This window comes from Aspergillus pseudoviridinutans, assembly GCF_018340605.1.
Source record: "Aspergillus pseudoviridinutans IFM 55266 DNA, scaffold_3, whole genome shotgun sequence".
Classification (NCBI taxonomy): Eukaryota; Fungi; Ascomycota; class Eurotiomycetes; order Eurotiales; family Aspergillaceae; genus Aspergillus; species Aspergillus pseudoviridinutans.
Window position 1 is genome coordinate 2,089,485 of NW_025091283.1, and position 19,570 is coordinate 2,109,054.

The following is a 19,570-nucleotide window of genomic DNA, read 5'->3' on the forward strand; positions in this document are numbered from 1 at the left end:
CGAAGAAGCCAGTGATCAAGAAGAGGAAGATGAAAGTGAAGAAGATACTGATCAAGATGAGGAAGACGAAAGCGAAGAAGCCAGTGATCAAGAAGAGGATGCTTACAGCTATGGTGGAGACGAGGATGGCGGAGAGGAATATGATTACTAATTAACAACTGAAATGGGGATGGCACGATGGCAGTCTGGCATGGCAGACGAGTCAGTATCAATGAAGAGGATGCACACCCAACCTTTCCCACACAGCTGGAGGCATAGAGAGCGGTGTCTGAAGGTGTAGATCGTACTCGTCCTGATGCTATGTCATGAATCAAGAATTTTGGTGAATTACTGTAATCATATTGGGGTGCTGGATCATGCTGAGATGTCCACGCAGGAGAAAAATGCATGTCTGCTAAGGCATTTATGATACCGCAGGGCTCAGGCCGCTAATATACTACTGTCACGGGATTCACCACTACATTACCTACATATTCTGATCTATGGCAGCAGAGTAAGGAATCGATTTTAAATGATTCTCAAACTATATCTACAAAATGCCGATCCTAATAATTTAAAAAACTATAGCTACATATATATTAAGGCTGCACTCGTCTCGTTGACAGTTCTATCCTCAGAACTCGACACCACTAGCCGGCCATCGGGCGAGAAAACGACCGAGCTAACCGAATCCGAATGGCCCTCGCAGATGTGCCTAAGAGCGGCAGTACCAGAATCCCAGAACTTGATGGCTTCAGCAATTGGCAAAACACCATCTGAATAACTCTCCAGGGTACACTTAAGTGCGCCAGCGATGGGATCCCAAAGCCTAATAGTGTTATGTCAGAGCCAGACGCCAGCAGCCGGCTATCTGGAGAGAAGGAAATCGATCAGACCCATCTTGAATGGCTCTTTAAAGTATGCTTTAGGGCACCAGTAGCAGAATCCCAGAGCTTAATACATTTATCAGAGCCGGATGCCAGTAGCTGACCATCAGGTGAGAAGCAAACTACCCATTCTAACACTGAATGGCCCTCTAGACTGTACTGGAGGGCGCCACTCATGGGATCCCTGAGTTTAACAGTTCTATCCTCAGAACTGGACGCCAGTAGCCGGCCATCAGGAGAGAAGAAAACCATCCAGACCCAACTTGAATGTCCCTGCAGGGTGTGCTTAGGGGCGCTAGTAGTGGGATCCCAGAGCTAGAGGCTAGCACCTGGCTATCAGGTGAGAAAGCCGCTGAGCCAACCGCACCTGAATGGCCCTCCAGGGTGTGCCAGATTGATGTAATGGTCTGTAAGGTACAGTCCTTGGCGATTATTTGAGTCACAGCCAGTCATTGTCCTAATATACGCCTGTATCAGTGCGTTCCAAATCTATCGCACGTGATAGTCAAGATTCACTCAATAAGCAGGATATATAGGAGCCTCCGGCGCTATGGGCAGGGTCTTATTCTAGTCCTATATCTAGCTAAACTATACTATTAACTAAGCGCTCTACAGGTCTGTATACACACAGACAGCGTTAGGCAAGCCRAATTCACGCAAGGCAATTCATAGCTCCTGCTGTACAAATGATATTCCTAGCCCAGAGTAAGTGCTTTACTTGAGAGAACAGTCTCTAGCAAACCGATTCTCATTAACCTCCTTCAGGGTGCTTCAAGGTCTAAATGCCCTCAATACCTCGCCTCCCATACCTCAGTGGCTTTTTCTTTGCAAGCCGCCTTGCTCGCATGTTACAAGGTGTATAGAACTCTCAATGGGTCATAGCAAGGTCTGTCCTTTATTCTAAAAGCCAAATAAGTGATACTGAGCTACGTAACCCTGAATACTTAAATCCCAAAGCAAAGCAGGAAAGGCGTCTAGTGCTCTAGAATCACAACCTGGGATTTTACACCCATGCTTTTGAAGACGGCCTCCTTGGCGCACCAGCGGCTGGCATAGACACTGTGCGGATCACGAGAGCGTTTTGCGAGGTCGCGTTCGGCGCGGGTATAGTTCCGTGCGAAAAACGTGGGATTGGCATCAGCGGTGAATTGGGAGAGGGACTCGATATCAATCCCAACAGAGCCGATAGGGAATGTTGAAGTCGCAATGGAGCGCAGCAGGCGGTCGAGCACACGATACGCCTCCATACCGAGTGAAGGGAGGGCATCGTCCTGGGTCGTCCGGGTAGGAGGTACGAGTGCTCCCCTGGTTTCCGCTTGTGCCCGAGCTGGGGCAATGTCGATGGGGTCGCCGTGGAGAGAGGACGGGTCGAAGTAGACCTCATGGGTGTCTGGATGAATGCGGGCTCGAGCTAACGGATCAAGGAGCACCCTAGCCTCATCCTTCTTCCGGTAGGGGGAATGCACATGGGCTTTGACGATCGAGTTTGACATCACTGCTTTGGCAAAGGCCCGATTGGCCAGCCTAATGAGTTGGCTGTATCTGCGTACATAGTTGGCGTAGTGGTCGCTCCCGAGCGTGGCAAAAAGATACTTCGGGGCCACGCCCACCATCTGGGCGCCTTTCTGGCCAAAGCCGAAAGAGTTGAGGAGGAAGTCTTTGACCTCGGGGACCTGCATCGGTTCGGTCGGAAACACAAGATGCTCGAAGCATTGTAGGGCCGGATCGATGTTGTCACAGTTATAGTTCCCCGGTACCAGGCCGGAATGCAAGACTTGGAGACACCCGTTGAGCATCCACGCCGCGGCAGCGGCCTTGGGATGCCCCGTGATGGATTTCTGACAGATAGCCAGGAGAGGCGGCCCCTTGCGACCTAGATGGGCCATCTGTGTGTTGATCGCTTCGGGTTCGTTAATATCGTTGGCTTTAGTAGAGGTCCCATGAAGTGAGACAACGCTGATATCGTCGACCGTGAGTCCAGAGACTGCGAGAGACGCTCTTAGGGGAGAGATCTCTGGGTTTTGGGCACGGAAATGATTGCCCCAGTGTCGGCGGAGCTGTTGTACAAGAGCGGTGCTTACATGTTCGGAGGCAATGGCGGTGGTGCCGGCCAGGTGCACCTGGCCGATATCCGCGCCAGTTACGCGGGAAAGAGTAGCATGCAATGCCTCCCTTCGGTGTTTGATGTCGAGCAAAGGGGAATCGCTCACAGTAAGGGACTCTCTAGCGAAAGTGAGAAGGCCTTTCCCTGGCGCGGGAACCGATCGGCTGATCTTATTGTCGAGCCGGCCACCACCGCGTAGATGGGCAACCCCATGGCCAACGCCGTCTCAGCGCTGCAGATGAGTTGGACACCGCAGCCTTGAGCTTCCAGAAAACCGGCTCGGGTCTCCGCGGTGGGACGGGAAAACTCGCCTGGTTGGCGCCCCTCAACAAACTGTTTGGCGGCGTCGACGGTGGCTTTCATGGTCGAGAAGGCGTAGGATTAGTCTTTCTGGAGGTTGTCCACGCCGCCTACGAGACACATCCGCGTTTTACCCCTGAGAATCGAATCAATTCCAAGATCCATGGACTCCAGGCTGGTCGCACAGGCCCCGACGTGAGTCTTGATGGGGCCGCTGGAACCAAGCAATAGCATGTTCACCCAGGCAGCAGGCGTGTTCAGATTGGTTTCCTGGAGAACGCCTCCTTGAACACGCTTGTCGAGTCGAACATCATGGAACATCTCCCGATTCTTGTCGGTGCCACCCAAGGAACTTCCAATGAAATTCTCAATCTCGGCCAAGTGGATTTCAGTGAAGATTTCGAGTGGATTCTCAATCCCTGCACTGAGGAATGCCTCAGCCACACAGCAGAGGGTGTAAAGAGTCACGTTGGCCACTTGGCCGATGATGTCGTCAGAAATGCTGTATCGGGCCGCATTCCACCCAGTTGGGAGCAGCCCTGCCACCACACTTGAGGTGAGAGGGACAATCTTTGGGATCCAAAGGCGGGCGCCGGTTTTGATCTGGACTTGGACCGTGTCGGACTCTTCTAGGTGACGGATGGAGACGTGCTCCCCATGCTTTGCCTGGAAGGCGTCGGCTGTCGCCTGAGTACATTCAAAAGCGGGAAGGTCATCCTCCACGGCGAATTCCTGCAAAAACTCTTTCTTCTGCGGGTCATACCCACCGAGAACCTCTGGTTCAATCAGTCGGATGCCCGCGTGGTCCTGAATGTGTGTGTGGTATCTTTCGGCGACCTGGTCGTCCTGGACGGGTTCCCCACTTTGCGCAGTGAGCTCAAGCCGGCAGCAACCACTCTTTTAGAAAATATTACAAAGCCTTTCCACGTTTTTGTGAGCAAGCCACTAACATATTGGACCTCTAAACTCAATCTCCAGAATCTTAACTGCAGCAGTGCCTTTCTACTTCAATCACTGCTTGTCAGCTTATTTAACTCCATCTTTAGTCCAGAAAGCACAATGCATCATGAAAGACTGTGGGAAAGTGGTCTTTCCCTTTGCATGTCAATATGACTATAGCCTAAGTTAAAGGGCTTCTCTGGAGCTCCATAAGCTGGAGTGTGGGAAGATTTAGGAACGTGCTTCGAATGCCGCTACGGGCTACGTCAACAAATCTACTTCGGTACTATTAGTTTCACCGCGTGGTAGGATGCCTAGTGGTAGTCATACGGTGGCCAGGCATTGATAGACATTGTTGTCAAGGTATCCCGCGAGCGCATATTTCCCATCCTGTTGATTCTGTGGCAAGCTGTGCTTTTTCTTGGAGTCCGGTGAGGAATTCATCTTCTTGGAGGATGTCGCGAGTGTAATACCAGAGCACCATGAGCCTGAGTCCAAGGATGAGGAAATTGCATGAGGCCTGGCCCAGCTCTGTAATGCAGTGTTGTAAGATACCCTACATATTACTCTGTATGTAGTAATAGAAATATATTTGCCATAGAGAATTGTTCAAATTTCCTCTGCTTCACTTAAACTGTTTTAATTCTTAAGCAGGCTTAGATTAGGTCAGCCAGTTAGTGTCCCTGATACCTAATCATAGTCCTCTATCTCCCAGGATACTCAGGATTCTCTTAATATACCCAATACCAGTACGCTATTGATCCTAGGATACACAATACCACGCAACCACCGATACCCAGAAAGATCAAGTTTAGGTAAGCTTAGGTAAGCTTAGACAACCCGGCACTATCCATGGCGGCTCAAGCCTGTGATGTAACTTCAGCCCTGTGCCACAGACATTCTTGATTCTTGGATGCAATCCCTCTTGAGGATCCAGCGGAGCTGCAACTATTGCCGACGTCGCTCTCTTCCTGATTGGCTAGTAGGAATCTATGAACCCGACACACCTAATCAGCTGAAATGCCTTAATATGCAGCCTAGCAGGGCTGCGGGGATTACATAGTCAGCCTCAATGTCGAAGCGAGGCAGCTGAAAGACATTACGCCAGGTGAGCACTAGCTCTTGAATCACTTCAGCTCTACATATGCGCATAAGCAGATTCTTTGGTGATTGATGGAAGATCAAGTTATGGGGCCGGTGATCCAGTTCATCCTAGGCCAATTCGGGCATCTTTTGACGAAGTTTATTTGTATACTCACTGCAAGAGTGTAGATGAGACATAGAGAATAAGGTATCCCATTAAATTCACTGCACCCATCTAAGGTATAAATACCAGTATATTGCAGCACCATTTCCTTCGGCTCAATCTTAACCATCCCAAGCCTCTCTGAAACATAGTCGCCGGTCCAACAAGAACCTCATAACTACTCAATCAATATGCTTATCAAAACAATCGCCGGCTTGCTTTTCCTTGGCTATGCCAACGCTGCTATTCAGGTGTCTCTAGTCAGTACTAGTGGAGTCACTACTCCGTACAACGTGGATCCTGATGGCAGTTGCTGTAAGTGGATCGAACCCTCATTTCCCCCCTTCCCTAATCCCTAACGTCTCCTGAGAGAGAAGATAGCTGAAGAGATAAACAGTTTCCCTGAACAGCGGTTCTCTTGCGCAGTTCAACGACAATCTCCAACAAATGAAGATTCCAAATGGCTATGAATGCACAATCTGGGAGTACGTCCACCCTCCCACCAGGCACTGTGTCATGTTGGAATCCACATGAGGGCTAACAAGTCTTAGGAACTACAATTGCAAGGGCAAACACACTAACGCCGTCACCGGATCTCCGCACATTGCCGAAGTCTGCCTATCACCTACTTGGAACTGGGCCAAGGCGGCGTCATCTTTCAAATGCTGTCAAATTACGTCTACTGGAAGTTGGTGCGCAGGGTCAGTTCCAACCTGTACATGAGGCGTGTTATAGCGCGAAAGGATAGGTTCTAGTGATTCTAGAAGGGCCTGATGCTTGCTTTACAAGTTCAGTGCTCTAAGCTATTCAACCCTGTGGGAACTCTCTCAACAGATTTCCCCTCCTATTCTTCTTCAAGCATCAACCAACACCTTCTGTTTTGACTCCTGTTAATCTATCTCACTCGTCCTGTATGCGATCTAGTTCGTGCGCATATGACTAGGATCGATGTCATCTTTGAGATGGAAATTGAAGATTTTTTATACAATGGAGCTACTTTGCAGACACTGTTACTGGATTTCGAATAGAAACCCTTGACTATATATTATCTAGCTTTCTATTCTGGCTGAATATTATAAACACTAAAGTGCTAGGACATTGTATAGATAGACAAATCGGTTTTAGATCATATATATAAATGTATTCTAAAAGATGCAAGTATGCTTTATATCTCGGGTGTTAGAGTAAAATGCATCGGAAAGTAGTTGAAAGCTCGCCGTCCCTGAGTAGACAGCGAATCTCTGTTGGCATGCCATGTAATTATTTAAATACCCATCTATGAAAAGTCAGCTCTCTCATACACTGTGTTTGCTCCACTCACTCCGGGCCTGAATCCGTCTTCGTAAGAAGAAGAATACAAACAGTACAGGGATTAAAGAGCAACAATACACCTGAAGACAGTGCAAACCCAGTGAACTCATATATTATAATATATAGGAAAAATGAAGTGTGCGCTTTGAAGTAGACTATTTACTTAGAGAGATCCCTGACACAATGACAAGCAATGCCTTATACTTATATATTTTATACATTTTGAATTCATTGTTGTGCTGCCGCTTGGTCGCAGTTCTGAGGAAGCGATGAAAGGCATGGCCTGCGTCTTAAGGCAGAGTGCACGAGGTAAAGGGCAAGAAAAACAGGGAAAATACAACGGAGTTACCTATACGCTGCGATTCTGCTTCTTTGAGGAGAATCCTATCTTCTTGCTCAGTCCACCGTCGTCGTTTTTGTGTGGTCATAGTTGACGCCACGTTTGAATTACCAGGTTGGTACCTGGGCACTCCAGATAGAGGCGCAGAAAAGGATAGAAAACTCAATTAAAATAAATGACCAAGCAAGTAAAAAAAATTGAATCTGGGTGAATACTGTAATCCGCAACAGTGTCAAACTTTCTGGTGGTTTCCCAACAGACTATAGAAATTGGGCGGTGGTGGGAAGGACGGTTATTATCCACGAGGTTATTGTCTAACGCCTATAAAACCTGGTTCTGTCCGAGAGGTGATCATTGTCGTGTATGAGAGATAGATGACTCCAGTCTTTCATATAGTTAAAATAAGTAGACCACCCGAATGAGCGAGTTCATTTACCTAGGTACATAACTTAGACCCTCAGGGCCGCCTTTTTGGGGGTGTTCTGGGCGGGAGAGGGGGCCGCCCTTTAGTGCTCCCATGAACAAGCTACGGGCGACCTCCCACCTTTGGCTGGGGTGCTGGGGACTAATGGTAAGATAAAAATGACTTTGACTTACATCACAGTCATTTTCTCTGTAAAACCTTAAATCCAACACATCAATCAGCTCCTACAAGGCAAGGATATCGGCTGGCTGGAAATGTTATGACGTATTCCTTAGTCCGGAACTCCATTGTTCCTCAAGCCTTGCGGACTGCGGTCAAGAAATCCTTTCTTTTGACGATCAGGCTCTCTTTTTGAGGTTCACCTTAATTGCCCCTACTGTCATTCGGAACATCTCATATCTTTCGTTGAGGACTATCATGTCATAAATATATATCATTGGATCAATTTAAAGATGGCTCGACGTTTGTTTTCTACGACTCCATTCTACGCCATGGCACCTCGCGCTCCTATGCGGGTTTCAGGTGCATTGAACGGTATTCAGTATCAGGACGTCACTCCTTTGCTAGGGAGAGACTATCCAAATCTTCAATTATCGAGTATCGTCAGTGACGATGCGAAGGTCAGGGATCTCGCTATCACAGGTAGGCGCTGTAGCTTGACGACTAGGAAACAAAAAGTTTGATCGCTAAATTGATAAGTGCAGCCTCTGAGCGTGGTGTTCTCTTCTTTCATAATCAATGCATACCAGTATCCGGTTTTAAAATCCTAATGCAAAAGCTTGGCGAGTTGACGGGCAAACCTACGACCTCAAAGCTACACAAGCATGAATTTGCCAGTGAAAATAATTGTCATCTGGGTATTCCTGAGTCAATGGATCCGGAGGTCTATACAGTTTCCAATTTTGTCAGTTTTCTGAATTTTGCTCCTTCACGTGGAGTTCGCAATCTGACCTTTGTGGCTGTAGAACAACGACAAGTTCTTCGATAGCTTCCTTAACCCGTCCGATATGAAATTTGCTAGCCGGAGTTGGCATGCCGAGTAAGTTGCGACGAACTCTGCAGGATACCAAAGTGAGTAACTAACAATCCTCAGTGAATCATTCGAACATGTTCCTGCAGACTACACAGGATTTAAGATGATTAAATGTCCCAAGACGGGTGGGGATACTGTCTGGGCATCAGCATACGCTGCATATGAGCGAATGTCAGAGCCCTGGCAGAAATTCGCAGAGGGCCTTACGGGTACATGGCCATCCCTCCGCTAAAACTGGGTAGGCGAAGCTAATGACTGGTAGCTTCCCATGGCGACTCGACCAGTGCCGACTCGTTAAACAAGAAAGGCTTGAAGTTCCGGGCCGAGGAGCGAGGCTCGCCGGAGAACGTCGGTACCGAACTGGAAGCCGTGCAGTAAGGTGTCCACGAAGGTTGGGTGTTCCGACTAACAAGACAAAAGTCGTGTTGTGCAGACGAATCCAGTTACTGGGTGGAAGTCACTTTACGGTCTGGGCTACCAAGTTTCGTTCGGCGGGATTAACGGAGTCACCGATTATGAGAACCAGATTATGCAGGCATACTGTGAGTTTCTCTGGTCATTCTTCCTGGTTTAGGATTAACGAGAAGTCCTTCGCCTGATTGCCGACAACCACGACCTTCAAATTCGACACAAATGGAAGCCGTATGATGTTGCTATTTGGGACAAGTAGGTAGTCTGCCTCGTTCTGGATGATCATGCCCACTGACATTTTGGCAAGCCGCTCTGTATTTCATAACGTCACAAAGTTTGTACTTCATCCCTCCATATCAGTCCTTGGATGACTAACACTGTCCTGTCCAGCGACTTTGTTGGGGAGCGGCTTGCTCTCCGCGTCGTATCCATTGGTAACAAGCCCTACTTGGACCCTAATTCCACTACACGTAGTGCTGCATTGAGACTTCGAGATAAAGGTGGAGCGAATGGCCAGGATGAATACTGAACAACATTGTCTTCCAGTAGTATAGAAGTATAACTAGTACCCGTCCAATCCCATTCTTGGCATCCCGTTTCCCATCCCATCTCAATTGAAGGACTAGAACGGCATTCCCCATGAAATATTAACCAAACTGGATATTCCATCCCGTTTAACCTCAAAAAAGGCATCCCCAGTTATTCCTTGGAATTATTTTGGGATTTACCGTCCCCACGGTCAGCCTAGCAATCCGCCATCCGCCATACTCGGCTACTTAGCATGAGCCTGTTCTCTCGAGTCGTCCGGTACATTAAAAGCACGGATAAGTTCTGCCTCAGAAAACAGCTTAGCAAGTCATAGACAACCACAACCTCCCAGGGCTGAAACAAAAAGAAAGGAAAGACAGACCATAATAAAAAGTCATAGTCTCCAAGTGCGCATCGATGGCAATCCTTTCATCATCACCATGTAGGTTCAGTGCCCTGCCTCTCCTAACTGGTTCCCAGCGATATATATTCTTTGACAGGTTCCAGTAGAATATTGTATCTGTGTTACCTGGCATAATATCCCCGGAGACGACAACAGTTTTTCCATTTAAACTGGGCACAGACTCAAATACTGATCGTATAGCCCCTGAAAGCCGGGTCCCAACTGCATCATGCATGGGGCTAATGGGCGCCGGGTGTAGCTCAATTTTGTCTGTTGACAGCCGTAGATAGTTATTTCCTTCCGATCTGGAGTCTTCTCGGAAGCCAAATAAGGTCAGATTATGTTTCCGAGCGATAGGAGCAATGATCTGAATAGCGCGAGACTTAACCGTGTCTGGTGTCTGATGCATGGCTATCCGGTAATTAACCATTGCTGATATATTCTCAGGCAGATTATTTGCTTTAACACCACCGTGGAAAATATCAGCCGCTTGCGATGTTTGCAGCATGAATCTAAACTCAGGGCCTCTTGACAAGGCTAGCTGTTCTGCTGCAAACGAATGGTTGGTGGATTGTAGTATGTCTGGCAGCCATGATTCAACATAGTTTGGTGAGTGCCTCGCCTGGCATTCTAACCTTTGGCGAGATGGATGTGTCTCGCCTAGAAGGGGCGTAAAAAGATCTTGTCGTTCTAGGAAATAAATGATCTCAGACATGATTCCAATACCTGTATGAGGCGGTGGAACAGAGCTGTGCCCCCCTGACACTGAAAGATTCAAGACCATATTCATACTGCCTTTTTCACTTATACTGGGAAGGGCGTAAACTATATCATCGTCCCCTTCGGCATTAGCAAGATTTTCAATACCCAAACCTCCTTCATCCGTGATCAATTCAAAGCTATATCGTCCATGTTTTTGCTCAAGGAAGGAAGAAATTGACTTTGCACCAAGCTGCCCCTGGATTTCTTCATCAAAGCCAAAGGCAAGTATAACGGTACGAGTTGGGTGCCATTTCTGGGCTAATAAATCCTCAATAACAGACAATAGTCCGATTACCAGGTTTTTGCAGTCGGCTGCTCCGCGGCCCCAGAGCCATTCACCGTCGAAATGCCCCGAAAATGGCGGGTAGGTCCACTTAGAGAGGTCGTCAATAGGGACAACGTCTTGGTGGGCTGCGAAAAGAAGAGGCTTGAGGCTGTGATCTGTACCATTTAGAGTAAAGACTAGACCTATTCTGTTGATATAGTCTACTCTAGCCTTGGAGTACCTTGAGGCAGCTGATTGTTAGGTGTGGGCGTGTGCGACAAGTATTTGGGTGGGGGAACGTACGTAAGGGGGAAAAGGGATCGAAGAAGTCCATGAAAGTCAAGAAATGGACCAAATTCTTCACTGTAGGGGTCTTGCATGTGCTCTTCGATTATAGTTGGGATTCGGACAGCTTTAGAAAGGCGATCAGCCTGGCGCATCCGTATTGATTGATCCCGTGTGAACCTGTGAGGTGGGAGGAGCCCATCTGGAGGGCTTTGCACGTAAGGCGGCAGCAGACAGATGTTGTTCTGGTTATGGTCATTGCTATTCCAGGAATTGAGAATCTGCTGCAGGGCCGGAATGCTAGCAAACTTGATCGAAGCCAATGCTATTATTAATCCCACGGCAGTAGTAAGTAGGATCATAGAACACATCGTTGGAATATATATGGAGATGGTGCTATATCAATTAGGTGGAAAGTCCGAACATAGATTCCAGCAATGAAACGTGCAGATGGGGGTGTATTCCGCCCAGCTGTTGTTTTGGGATGGTAGACGGAGAAAATTAGCTATGGACCAAAAAAAAAAAAAAAAAAAAAAAATTTGAAAGAAAAAGAAAAGGGAAAAAAAAAAAAATTCTACAAGCGGAAATGGTTAAACTTAGTATTTGAAACTGTGACGAGTAGAGGCCTTTTTAACTTAAGAGAGAGGTAGCAGCATAACCTTATGACATTATATATAGCAGCTGTTCAATGTAGTAGAATTAGAGTGGAGAGTGGAAGGTCCCAATCATGGTTAACATATGTGAACCGCGCTGGCGGGTTTCTAATCCTTGGTACTTTATTCCATACTATGCGGGCCAAGCCAATTTGGGAAGTCCCTCCCATTTCCGGCGATGTACAAAGAGCAGTGAACAAACGTCAAACCTTGATTATACACTGCAGGTTTCGGGCCCAAACCTGTTACTGTTAAAGCAGTAGTGGTTAGGTGGTTACTGGAAATGATAGAACCGCTTCAAACCTGACTATATGCGTGGACATCATGACCAAGGATATAGTGGAGCTGATTAGCCTCTTGCGGCAGCTACTGAAACCTAATTCCTCATCCCCAGAGGAAGCCCATAGTCTAGAACAGTGCTGGTCTGCAATCTCTGCGATTCGCGCGAAGCTGCTGGTGGAGTCACAACGACGTTTCACTACGTGGCGAAGAACCAAACCCCAAAATAGATTGACCCGTCGAGTTAATGAGCCCTGTAGTACGATAGACAGTATGAGATAGCGGTAGAGCCGGCGTCTAGATGACGTAGCACCAGTGGTATACAGTAGCCCCTAAGGTGCAAACTTTGAAATATGTAACATCAGTTGGTAGATTAGAGGTAGTCCTTGCATCATAATATGGCGGTATATACTCAGGTCCTACCGTCATTCCTGCGCCAAAGTAGACTCGCAAGAGACGAAGGTGGCAAGGATCATAAAGCGGGAAGGTGATACGAGCTTACAGCACTCTGCTTACAATGATCTCAGAGTTATTTCTAGCACTCGCTCTTAGCCTAAGCCCCCGTTCAGTTATATAGGATTAGGCTTTTACCAGATAAGCGGCAAGTTCGGGCAGCGCATTCCACAGGACCCACTTACCAGAGCTGTCAAATTCCACAGCGTAGGTTAGTGGTTGCTCCAACCAGCGTCTGCTGGAAAACGTTTCCGGAAACTTTAAAATTTTACCTCTCTTGGATTTATGAAACCGGACAGATATGGCGAGAGACAGTCCAAGGACCCAAGTTAATGCCATCACAGCTTTCTCTGGTTACATACACAAAAGGCTGTGTGGTTGTGTAGTAAAAATGAACAAATCACAAATATCTCTGCAGCACTTTATACTGATCAAGACTAACATTGAACCACAGACATTCCCTCCCTTAGATTCTGCTGTTATACTAATCAACAATTACGTTGCAAGTTTCCGCCGACGTAGATGCCACGGTAACATTGATGTAGTTCCATTGAAATAGAACAGAATCAGTTATATCCCCTAGAGGTTTTGAAATAGCGCACATAGTTGAGGTCTAAGAAAAAGTTTCTCTTTCTGTTCTGCTATCTCCCAATACCCTACTATATTCTACTCAGAGGATGGCCTTTCCTGACACACCTTTTCTCAATATAGCCCTAATTGCCGAACAAAGGTCGACCTACCACGACCAAGGTTATTCAGAAGAAGAATGCGCAGCTCTGCCACACAATGGTGAAGCCGACGAGCTCCTGACTGCCTTGAAAGAATTGGGACACCATGTTACGCTGGTGCCAGGAATCCAAGCCCTTGTCAAACACCTAGCGGCTGGCACAAATAAGGATTGGGACCTAGCATTCAACATTTCACAAGGATTTCATGGTTTAGCCAGAGAAGCCCAGATCCCAGCGCTGCTAGACGCTTACCAGATTCCGTACACGTTTTCCGACGCTGCAACGATGGCGTTGTGCCAGAACAAGGTCTCTACTAAGGTACCGTACCCAAAGGACTGGACTATTCCTTGAAAGACTAAGGACCAACTAACTAATATATTGATACTTAGATTATTCTAGCTCATCATAAGATACCCACTGCCCCATTTTCAGTGATCTCACGGGAGGATCAGAAACTGAGCCTTGAGAATCTTACCGATATGATACCACATTATCCACTTTTTCTAAAGCCGGTTACTGAAGGCTCTTCTAAGGGGATTCACAGATTTAACAAGGTGATGGAACCTGCAGACTTAGAGTCGGCAGTCAAAAAACTAAGGTCACTATTACCGGACCAAGACATCTTGGTGGAACCCTTTCTGTCGGGCCGGGAGCTTTCAGTGAGCATTCTAGGAACTGGTGCTCAGGGTCGCGTGGTTGGCGTAACAGAATTTCTCTGGAAAAAGCCTTCCAGCGATGGCACTGTGAGAAACGGAAACTGCAACGGTCTAGAGTTTGCCAGCAGAATAAGTAAGTGTAGTGACACCGACATGCTGGTAGAACGAAATGACCCTGGTCTTATGACCGAAACTCAGGTCAAGGCTGCCTGTCAAGTTGCATTGGACGCTTGGAAAACTTTTGGTTGCCGCGATGCTGGGCGTGTCGATATTCGATTCAGCTCCAATGAGCTAGATGCTGTTCCCAATGTTCTAGAGGTAAGTCTTCCTACCTCAACCTCATCGAAGGCAGGAACTTTTATCTAACCTCATATAGCTGAATCCTATTTCCGGCCTACTTCCCGGCCATTCCCCGTTGGCAAGGAGTGCTGAAGAAAACGGGTATCCATACAAGGATCTGTTGGCTGCAATCATCCAAAGCGCATTGGCCAGAAAGACAGCTACGATACTTAGCTAGGAAATTCACAGCATCCTGTCCATTATTGATTTCTCCTAATATAATTGAATATGATCTGTGACCGAGTGTTAAAAGTCTGCACGACACTTCGGAGTTTACCCTGATTTACCCATTAATGTCTACTATATACCATGACTCTAGCTACAGTTCGTGGTCTTTTGGTCGTGCTCCTCCTAGTTAACTGTTCAGGTACTAGAGACTACTATAGGCTTGAATGTGGGATGTTCAATTGGGGAAGTTAGCTTGGCATCTAGTACTTCTTCACGATAGCTGCTTCCGCTGGAATAATAACGGTTATGGGCTAGTAACATGGGAGCAGTCCATACAGCAATCCTTTGACAGCAGTTGAGAAGTAAAAAGACCATGTTTGTTCCGCCGTACGTCTGTGCCAACAAAGCAGTGGGCCCAAATAGAGCCACTTATTGACACACAAACTCAAAAGCGGGGGTAAATTGAAAGACAAATCCTAGTATAATAGAGACAATGACCGGAGATTGTCCCAAGTAGGGCAGTCATATCCATAGAATTAGCACCTCTCTCCCCTTGACATTGACGAGTCAACTCTACGGCTCACTGGAGAAACATCAGGTCTATCACCTCAATTATGCAGTAGTCATTGGTGCTTAGCGGCACATGGCAAGCTATATCAATCTTATGAGAGATGGCAAGTTTATCAAATAAAGGAAAGGCAGTKACTATGTTCTGATAGATAACTAAGAACCAAAAGCCTATCTAAAAGCTGCACAAAAATGTTGCAAGTCACTTTGGTAATCATTTACATTCACCAGGCGTGCAGGAACAGATAGGATAAAAAATAATAATGCATGCCAACTTTTTTCCCTAGGAGGGCACAGTGAATATTATTTCTCAGATTCCCTTAAAGATCTCAAATGTTCTGAAACACCATACCACAGCAAACAACCCTCAACCAGCCACACAGCTTAACAAGACCCAGTGGGTTACTGTAAATAGCTACTGAAACAATTATATAGGTCTGTGTTGGTCCACATATTCTGTAGGACGGAGAGTGGTAAATGATACACATCCACGTACATGCTTTCAATGCAAGTGACGAGTAAATTCTGCCACCGGAAGCGACCATGACCGCTCATCTGCCAGCCATTGAGCGATATTCTTCAACTCTTCTGCTGCATTCTCAACCCACATGGACGACATATTTGCTAACGCCCCATGCAACTGTATTATGATCTGACTTCCATCAGGTCCGCCTGCTCCTGCATTTACAAGCATCCCCAACTTTGTCCGAATATGCGTCTGTTTGAGTGTCATTCGTTCGAAAGGATTGCGCCCTCGCATTAGCGGGCCAAGTTCGGATACCCAATTGAAGATCAACGACTCCGCAATCTCGGACATCGTGGCAGCGGCTGGCAAGTCTAACCGCTTAAAAACTTCATACCACGGAACACTGGAATGCTCCGTCAACTGTGATTGGGCATGCTGAACTCGCATCATATAGTCTAGCACAGGCTCTTTGGGGTTATAAGCAATGAGATTCACTACCCCGCCAAATGTCGGACCTGCGACGTCAGCAGCCTCAAAGGATCCCTGTGAGTCGGGTGAGAAGGGGAATCCCTCCCGAGCGGCTTCAAGGTTCAGAAATACCGCGTGGGTGTGGTTTGTTCGGGATATGACAAGTAGTGCAAGAGCTGCTTTTAGTATTATCGGTGGCGTGAGCTTCGGATACCTCCTTCGGAGGCCGGCAAATGATGGAGCTGAAAATGTAATAAGGTGACCGTCCTTGTTGGCACGCTCTGATGAAACCGTCAGATGATATGTCGGATGGGGCCAGAGTACATGATGATGTTCTTTGAGGTCGCGAAGATACTCTGCATGGAAGTTGACCGCGGATTGTGCCGCCGTCGATGTCCTGTGTATGTAGAAGTTGTCTGCCCAAGCTTTGAATGGTATATGCGGTCGCAAAGACTGTTCCCCGAGGGCACAGTCAATATCTTCATTAAACAGCCGTAAGTAGACGATGTCTAAAATGCCATGGGAGACTGGGGAGAGTTAGCTACTCTTGCCCGTCTTGGACAAAAATTGAGGGGCTCACTATTGGTAATGACGGCGGCCGAATTTACTTCCTGCACAAATACGACCAGAGCGCGGAAAAGTGGTCCAGGAAGCATTGCATGGTCCTTGAAAGGATAATCCATTGTGATCCTTTCAAGGTCTTTCAAAGTATTCACAGTGCCATAGTCCAAAATGCACTGGTCAAGAAACTTCTGATTCTGGCGTATAGTCACATACAGACTAAGTGTTGAGCCTAAAGTAGCAGGATCATCGACCAAAAATGCCCGCATCAGAGGATTATTGGCTATGGCGGCCTCTAGAGCTGCCCTCATACCCTGTTGTGCTAAGTCAGATGACAAATATTGACTGGTCTATCCACGCTACTCACCTGAATACTGGCGCCTTGGGACACAATTGACGTGCGGATGTTCCAAGTATTGATTATTCGAGATCTGCATATCATCTGCATGAAGTCCGTGCAAGGGAACACGTCTTCGATATCGTCCCATGAGAGACCGTTTTTCGCGATTGTTTTTTCAACCGCGGTCTTGGTTGCCTTTAGCTCGTCCTTGTCACCATCTAAATGAACCATATCTTCCAATCTAGGCGGCCCCGTACGTTTTTCGCTTGGAGATCTTTCCGAGGGTCCCTTTTCAGTCTCACTCCTCTCGAGCAGGGTGATTTGATCCTGAAATGTTGTCGCTGCGATCCATTCTTCAAGGGGAACATTCTTGCCCGTTGTCTTTTGGATCCGATCACGAGCTGTGAGATTAGTGATACTATCGGCAAGCTGGGCTACCGGAGTGTTCACGTCGAAGTCAGCGTCCTGAAATCCTAGCACACGTGCCCAAGTAGCTTTAGCCGCTTGTACGAGCTGCGATGACGAATCGGGATTTTCAGTATCGACCGGTGTCTGAGATTGTTGTTGATACTCGCGCACGCTTTCTGTTAGCTTCGTCTTCTTGATCTTTCCCACCGCTGTTCTCGGATAATCATCCAGACCTAGCGCTTGTAGAGAGACGATGCCACTTGGGACATACGTAACACCTAAGGAAGTGCGAACTGTATCCTGTAGCTGTTTTACTAGTTCATTGTCAATTTCCCTATTTGTGACCACGAAGGGAATCTCTCCAGCAGTCGGGTCGCTTGCCGCCACAATTTGGGGTTCCAGATCACGGAACTCTGGGTGCTGAGTGAGAACCGCTTCGATCCTGGAAGGAGAAATATTCTGTCCTCCGCGCACAATCATATCTTTATAACGACCAGCAATGTATAGTTGTGAGTCATGATCAATGAAACCCCGATCGCCTGTTTTGAACCAAATCTTGCCGTCGGCCTCGTAGAAATCATCACTCCTACGGCCTATGTACTGTTGGATTGTTGAGTAGCCTGAGCAATGCAGTTCACCATAAGACCCCGTTGGTAGCTGACGATTGTCATCTGGGGCACAGATGCGAACGTCTGACTTGGCCACAGGCCTTCCAATGGATACATCGTTTCCCTTTATTATAGTGTCCAGGTCCTGCACAAACCCCGTAGTCGTGAATACTCCCTCAGTCATACCAAAGAAGTTCTCAACCGCGGAGACACCAAAGGTGTCTCTGCAGATCTTGAGAATATCAGGAGTAGTGGCCATCCCAGCAAACGTCACTTTCTTGAGATTCAACGGCATCTGCTGCTTAGAGGCATTGTAAATTTCGGCCAAGCTGTACACCATAGTCGAAACCATCGCCGCCATAGTGCATTTCTCTTGGTGCATAGCTTCAATGGTCTCCTGGGGCGAAAACTTTGGGCCAGGAAACAAAACACAGGCCCCACGAAGCAGACATACTGTAGTGCATATATAACCAAATGCGTGGGTGCTCGGAACCGTAACCGCGAGGACGTCCCCTGATGAGGCTGATCCTAGTCCTAAGGAAGGCTCGAGAACCTCAAACCATCGTGCTATCTGTATGAAGCAGCCTTTTGGCAGGCCTGTGGAACCGCTTGTGAAGAAAACAGAACACTCCTTGAAAGACTGCTTTTGATCGCACGGTTCAGAAACGGTAGGCTTCTGGCCTTCAAACAGAGAAGCGAAAGGTATCCATCCTCCATGATTAGCGCCATGCCCTTCAACCAAAATCTTKAGAGCAGGGAGCGGCAGCTTTAGTTGATCGACTTTTTTAGCTGCACTCTCATTATCTGTAAGAATGACCACTTGTTTTGGCTGCTCGTGATCAATGACTGCGTTCACTATGTGCTGTGCTTCTTCTAGATTGCCCAGTGTCTCTGATTTCATTGGAACATGGATCAACCCCAGATGATAAGCTGCTAATGTAGACAGGATGAACTCCACTTGGTTTTGGCAGAATACGAAAATAGGTGTGCCCTGCTTGACACCCTTAGCTTGCAGACCGGCTGCTAAGCATTTTTTGGCGTTACTGAGAGTGTTAAAGGTCCATCGCAAATATGGCTTTTGACGGTACTTCCTTTCGTCCAACTCTGTACTGCAGAAGCCGTAGAGGTTCGCGGGTTGGTGCGTACAAATAACGGCCAGACTGTCAGGATGTTGCTCGACAACTCTGTTCAGTCTTTGAGTGACGGTCTGGGAGTCACCAGTGCCACGTTGGTCGCCCATATTAAAAGCCCAATGAATGCTATCCAGGTAAGATTTCAAAATCAAGGACAGAAGTTCATAATAATAGCTCCGCAAGGGAGATCAACTCTTAAGTATAAAGACAGCAAATTAGAGTAATCGAAGAGGGCTGGGAAGTCTTGATACGCTTGTTCCACCCATGATATCATCATTTAAAGTTCAGTGACAGTGTTACATATAAAGGAGGGGGCTCAGCAAGGGATATTTTGTACCGCATTCAGCTAAGCCGCAGACCCAGTAGTAGATGGTTAGTGGTAACAAGGTTTTAGGGAGACCTGTCGAGAACCCGTGCTGCTACTAGTACAGTTGTAGGTACTCAAGGCATAATGCAGGCTGGACGGCAAAATGGGATAAACGTCCCGACGATCCAGCGGCATAGGTGAACTTACCAGCCTTACACG

At 47.3% G+C, this 19,570-nt stretch overlaps 5 protein-coding genes across 5 annotated transcripts in view; 3 read left to right on the plus strand and 2 right to left on the minus strand.

Moving 5' to 3' along the window:
* Positions 1-151, plus strand: part of Asppvi_004450 (uncharacterized protein) — a gene marked incomplete at both ends in the record, with an annotated part of 3,945 nt that extends 3,794 nt beyond the window's left edge. The window contains one exon of the mRNA XM_043300403.1: positions 30-151. Coding sequence (XP_043156338.1) covers positions 30-151 — 122 coding nt within the window. The remainder of the gene's footprint in view (positions 1-29) is intronic.
* A 1,689-nt stretch (positions 152-1,840) lies between these two features.
* On the minus strand, positions 1,841-4,653 carry Asppvi_004451 (uncharacterized protein; the record flags this gene model as incomplete). The annotated part of the gene is made up of 4 exons (XM_043300404.1): positions 1,841-3,038; positions 3,077-3,326; positions 3,405-4,167; positions 4,540-4,653. 4 exons carry the CDS (start codon positions 4,651-4,653, stop codon positions 1,841-1,843), a joined length of 2,325 nt encoding a protein of 774 aa, XP_043156339.1.
* Positions 4,654-8,021: 3,368 nt separating this feature from the next.
* Positions 8,022-9,503, plus strand: Asppvi_004452 (TauD/TfdA dioxygenase family protein; the record flags this gene model as incomplete). The annotated part of the gene is made up of 9 exons (XM_043300405.1): positions 8,022-8,172; positions 8,235-8,434; positions 8,496-8,569; positions 8,624-8,772; positions 8,826-8,937; positions 8,984-9,105; positions 9,151-9,229; positions 9,282-9,308; positions 9,365-9,503. The coding sequence occupies 9 exons, from the start codon at positions 8,022-8,024 to the stop codon at positions 9,501-9,503; spliced, it is 1,053 nt and encodes a 350-aa protein (XP_043156340.1).
* A 3,776-nt stretch (positions 9,504-13,279) lies between these two features.
* On the plus strand, positions 13,280-14,503 carry Asppvi_004453 (D-alanine--D-alanine ligase family protein; the record flags this gene model as incomplete). The annotated part of the gene is made up of 3 exons (XM_043300406.1): positions 13,280-13,648; positions 13,720-14,304; positions 14,363-14,503. 3 exons carry the CDS (start codon positions 13,280-13,282, stop codon positions 14,501-14,503), a joined length of 1,095 nt encoding a protein of 364 aa, XP_043156341.1.
* Positions 14,504-15,562: 1,059 nt separating this feature from the next.
* On the minus strand, positions 15,563-19,151 carry Asppvi_004454 (uncharacterized protein; the record flags this gene model as incomplete). The annotated part of the gene is made up of 3 exons (XM_043300407.1): positions 15,563-16,521; positions 16,575-16,869; positions 16,923-19,151. The coding sequence occupies 3 exons, from the start codon at positions 19,149-19,151 to the stop codon at positions 15,563-15,565; spliced, it is 3,483 nt and encodes a 1,160-aa protein (XP_043156342.1).
* Positions 19,152-19,570: the final 419 nt, after the last annotated feature.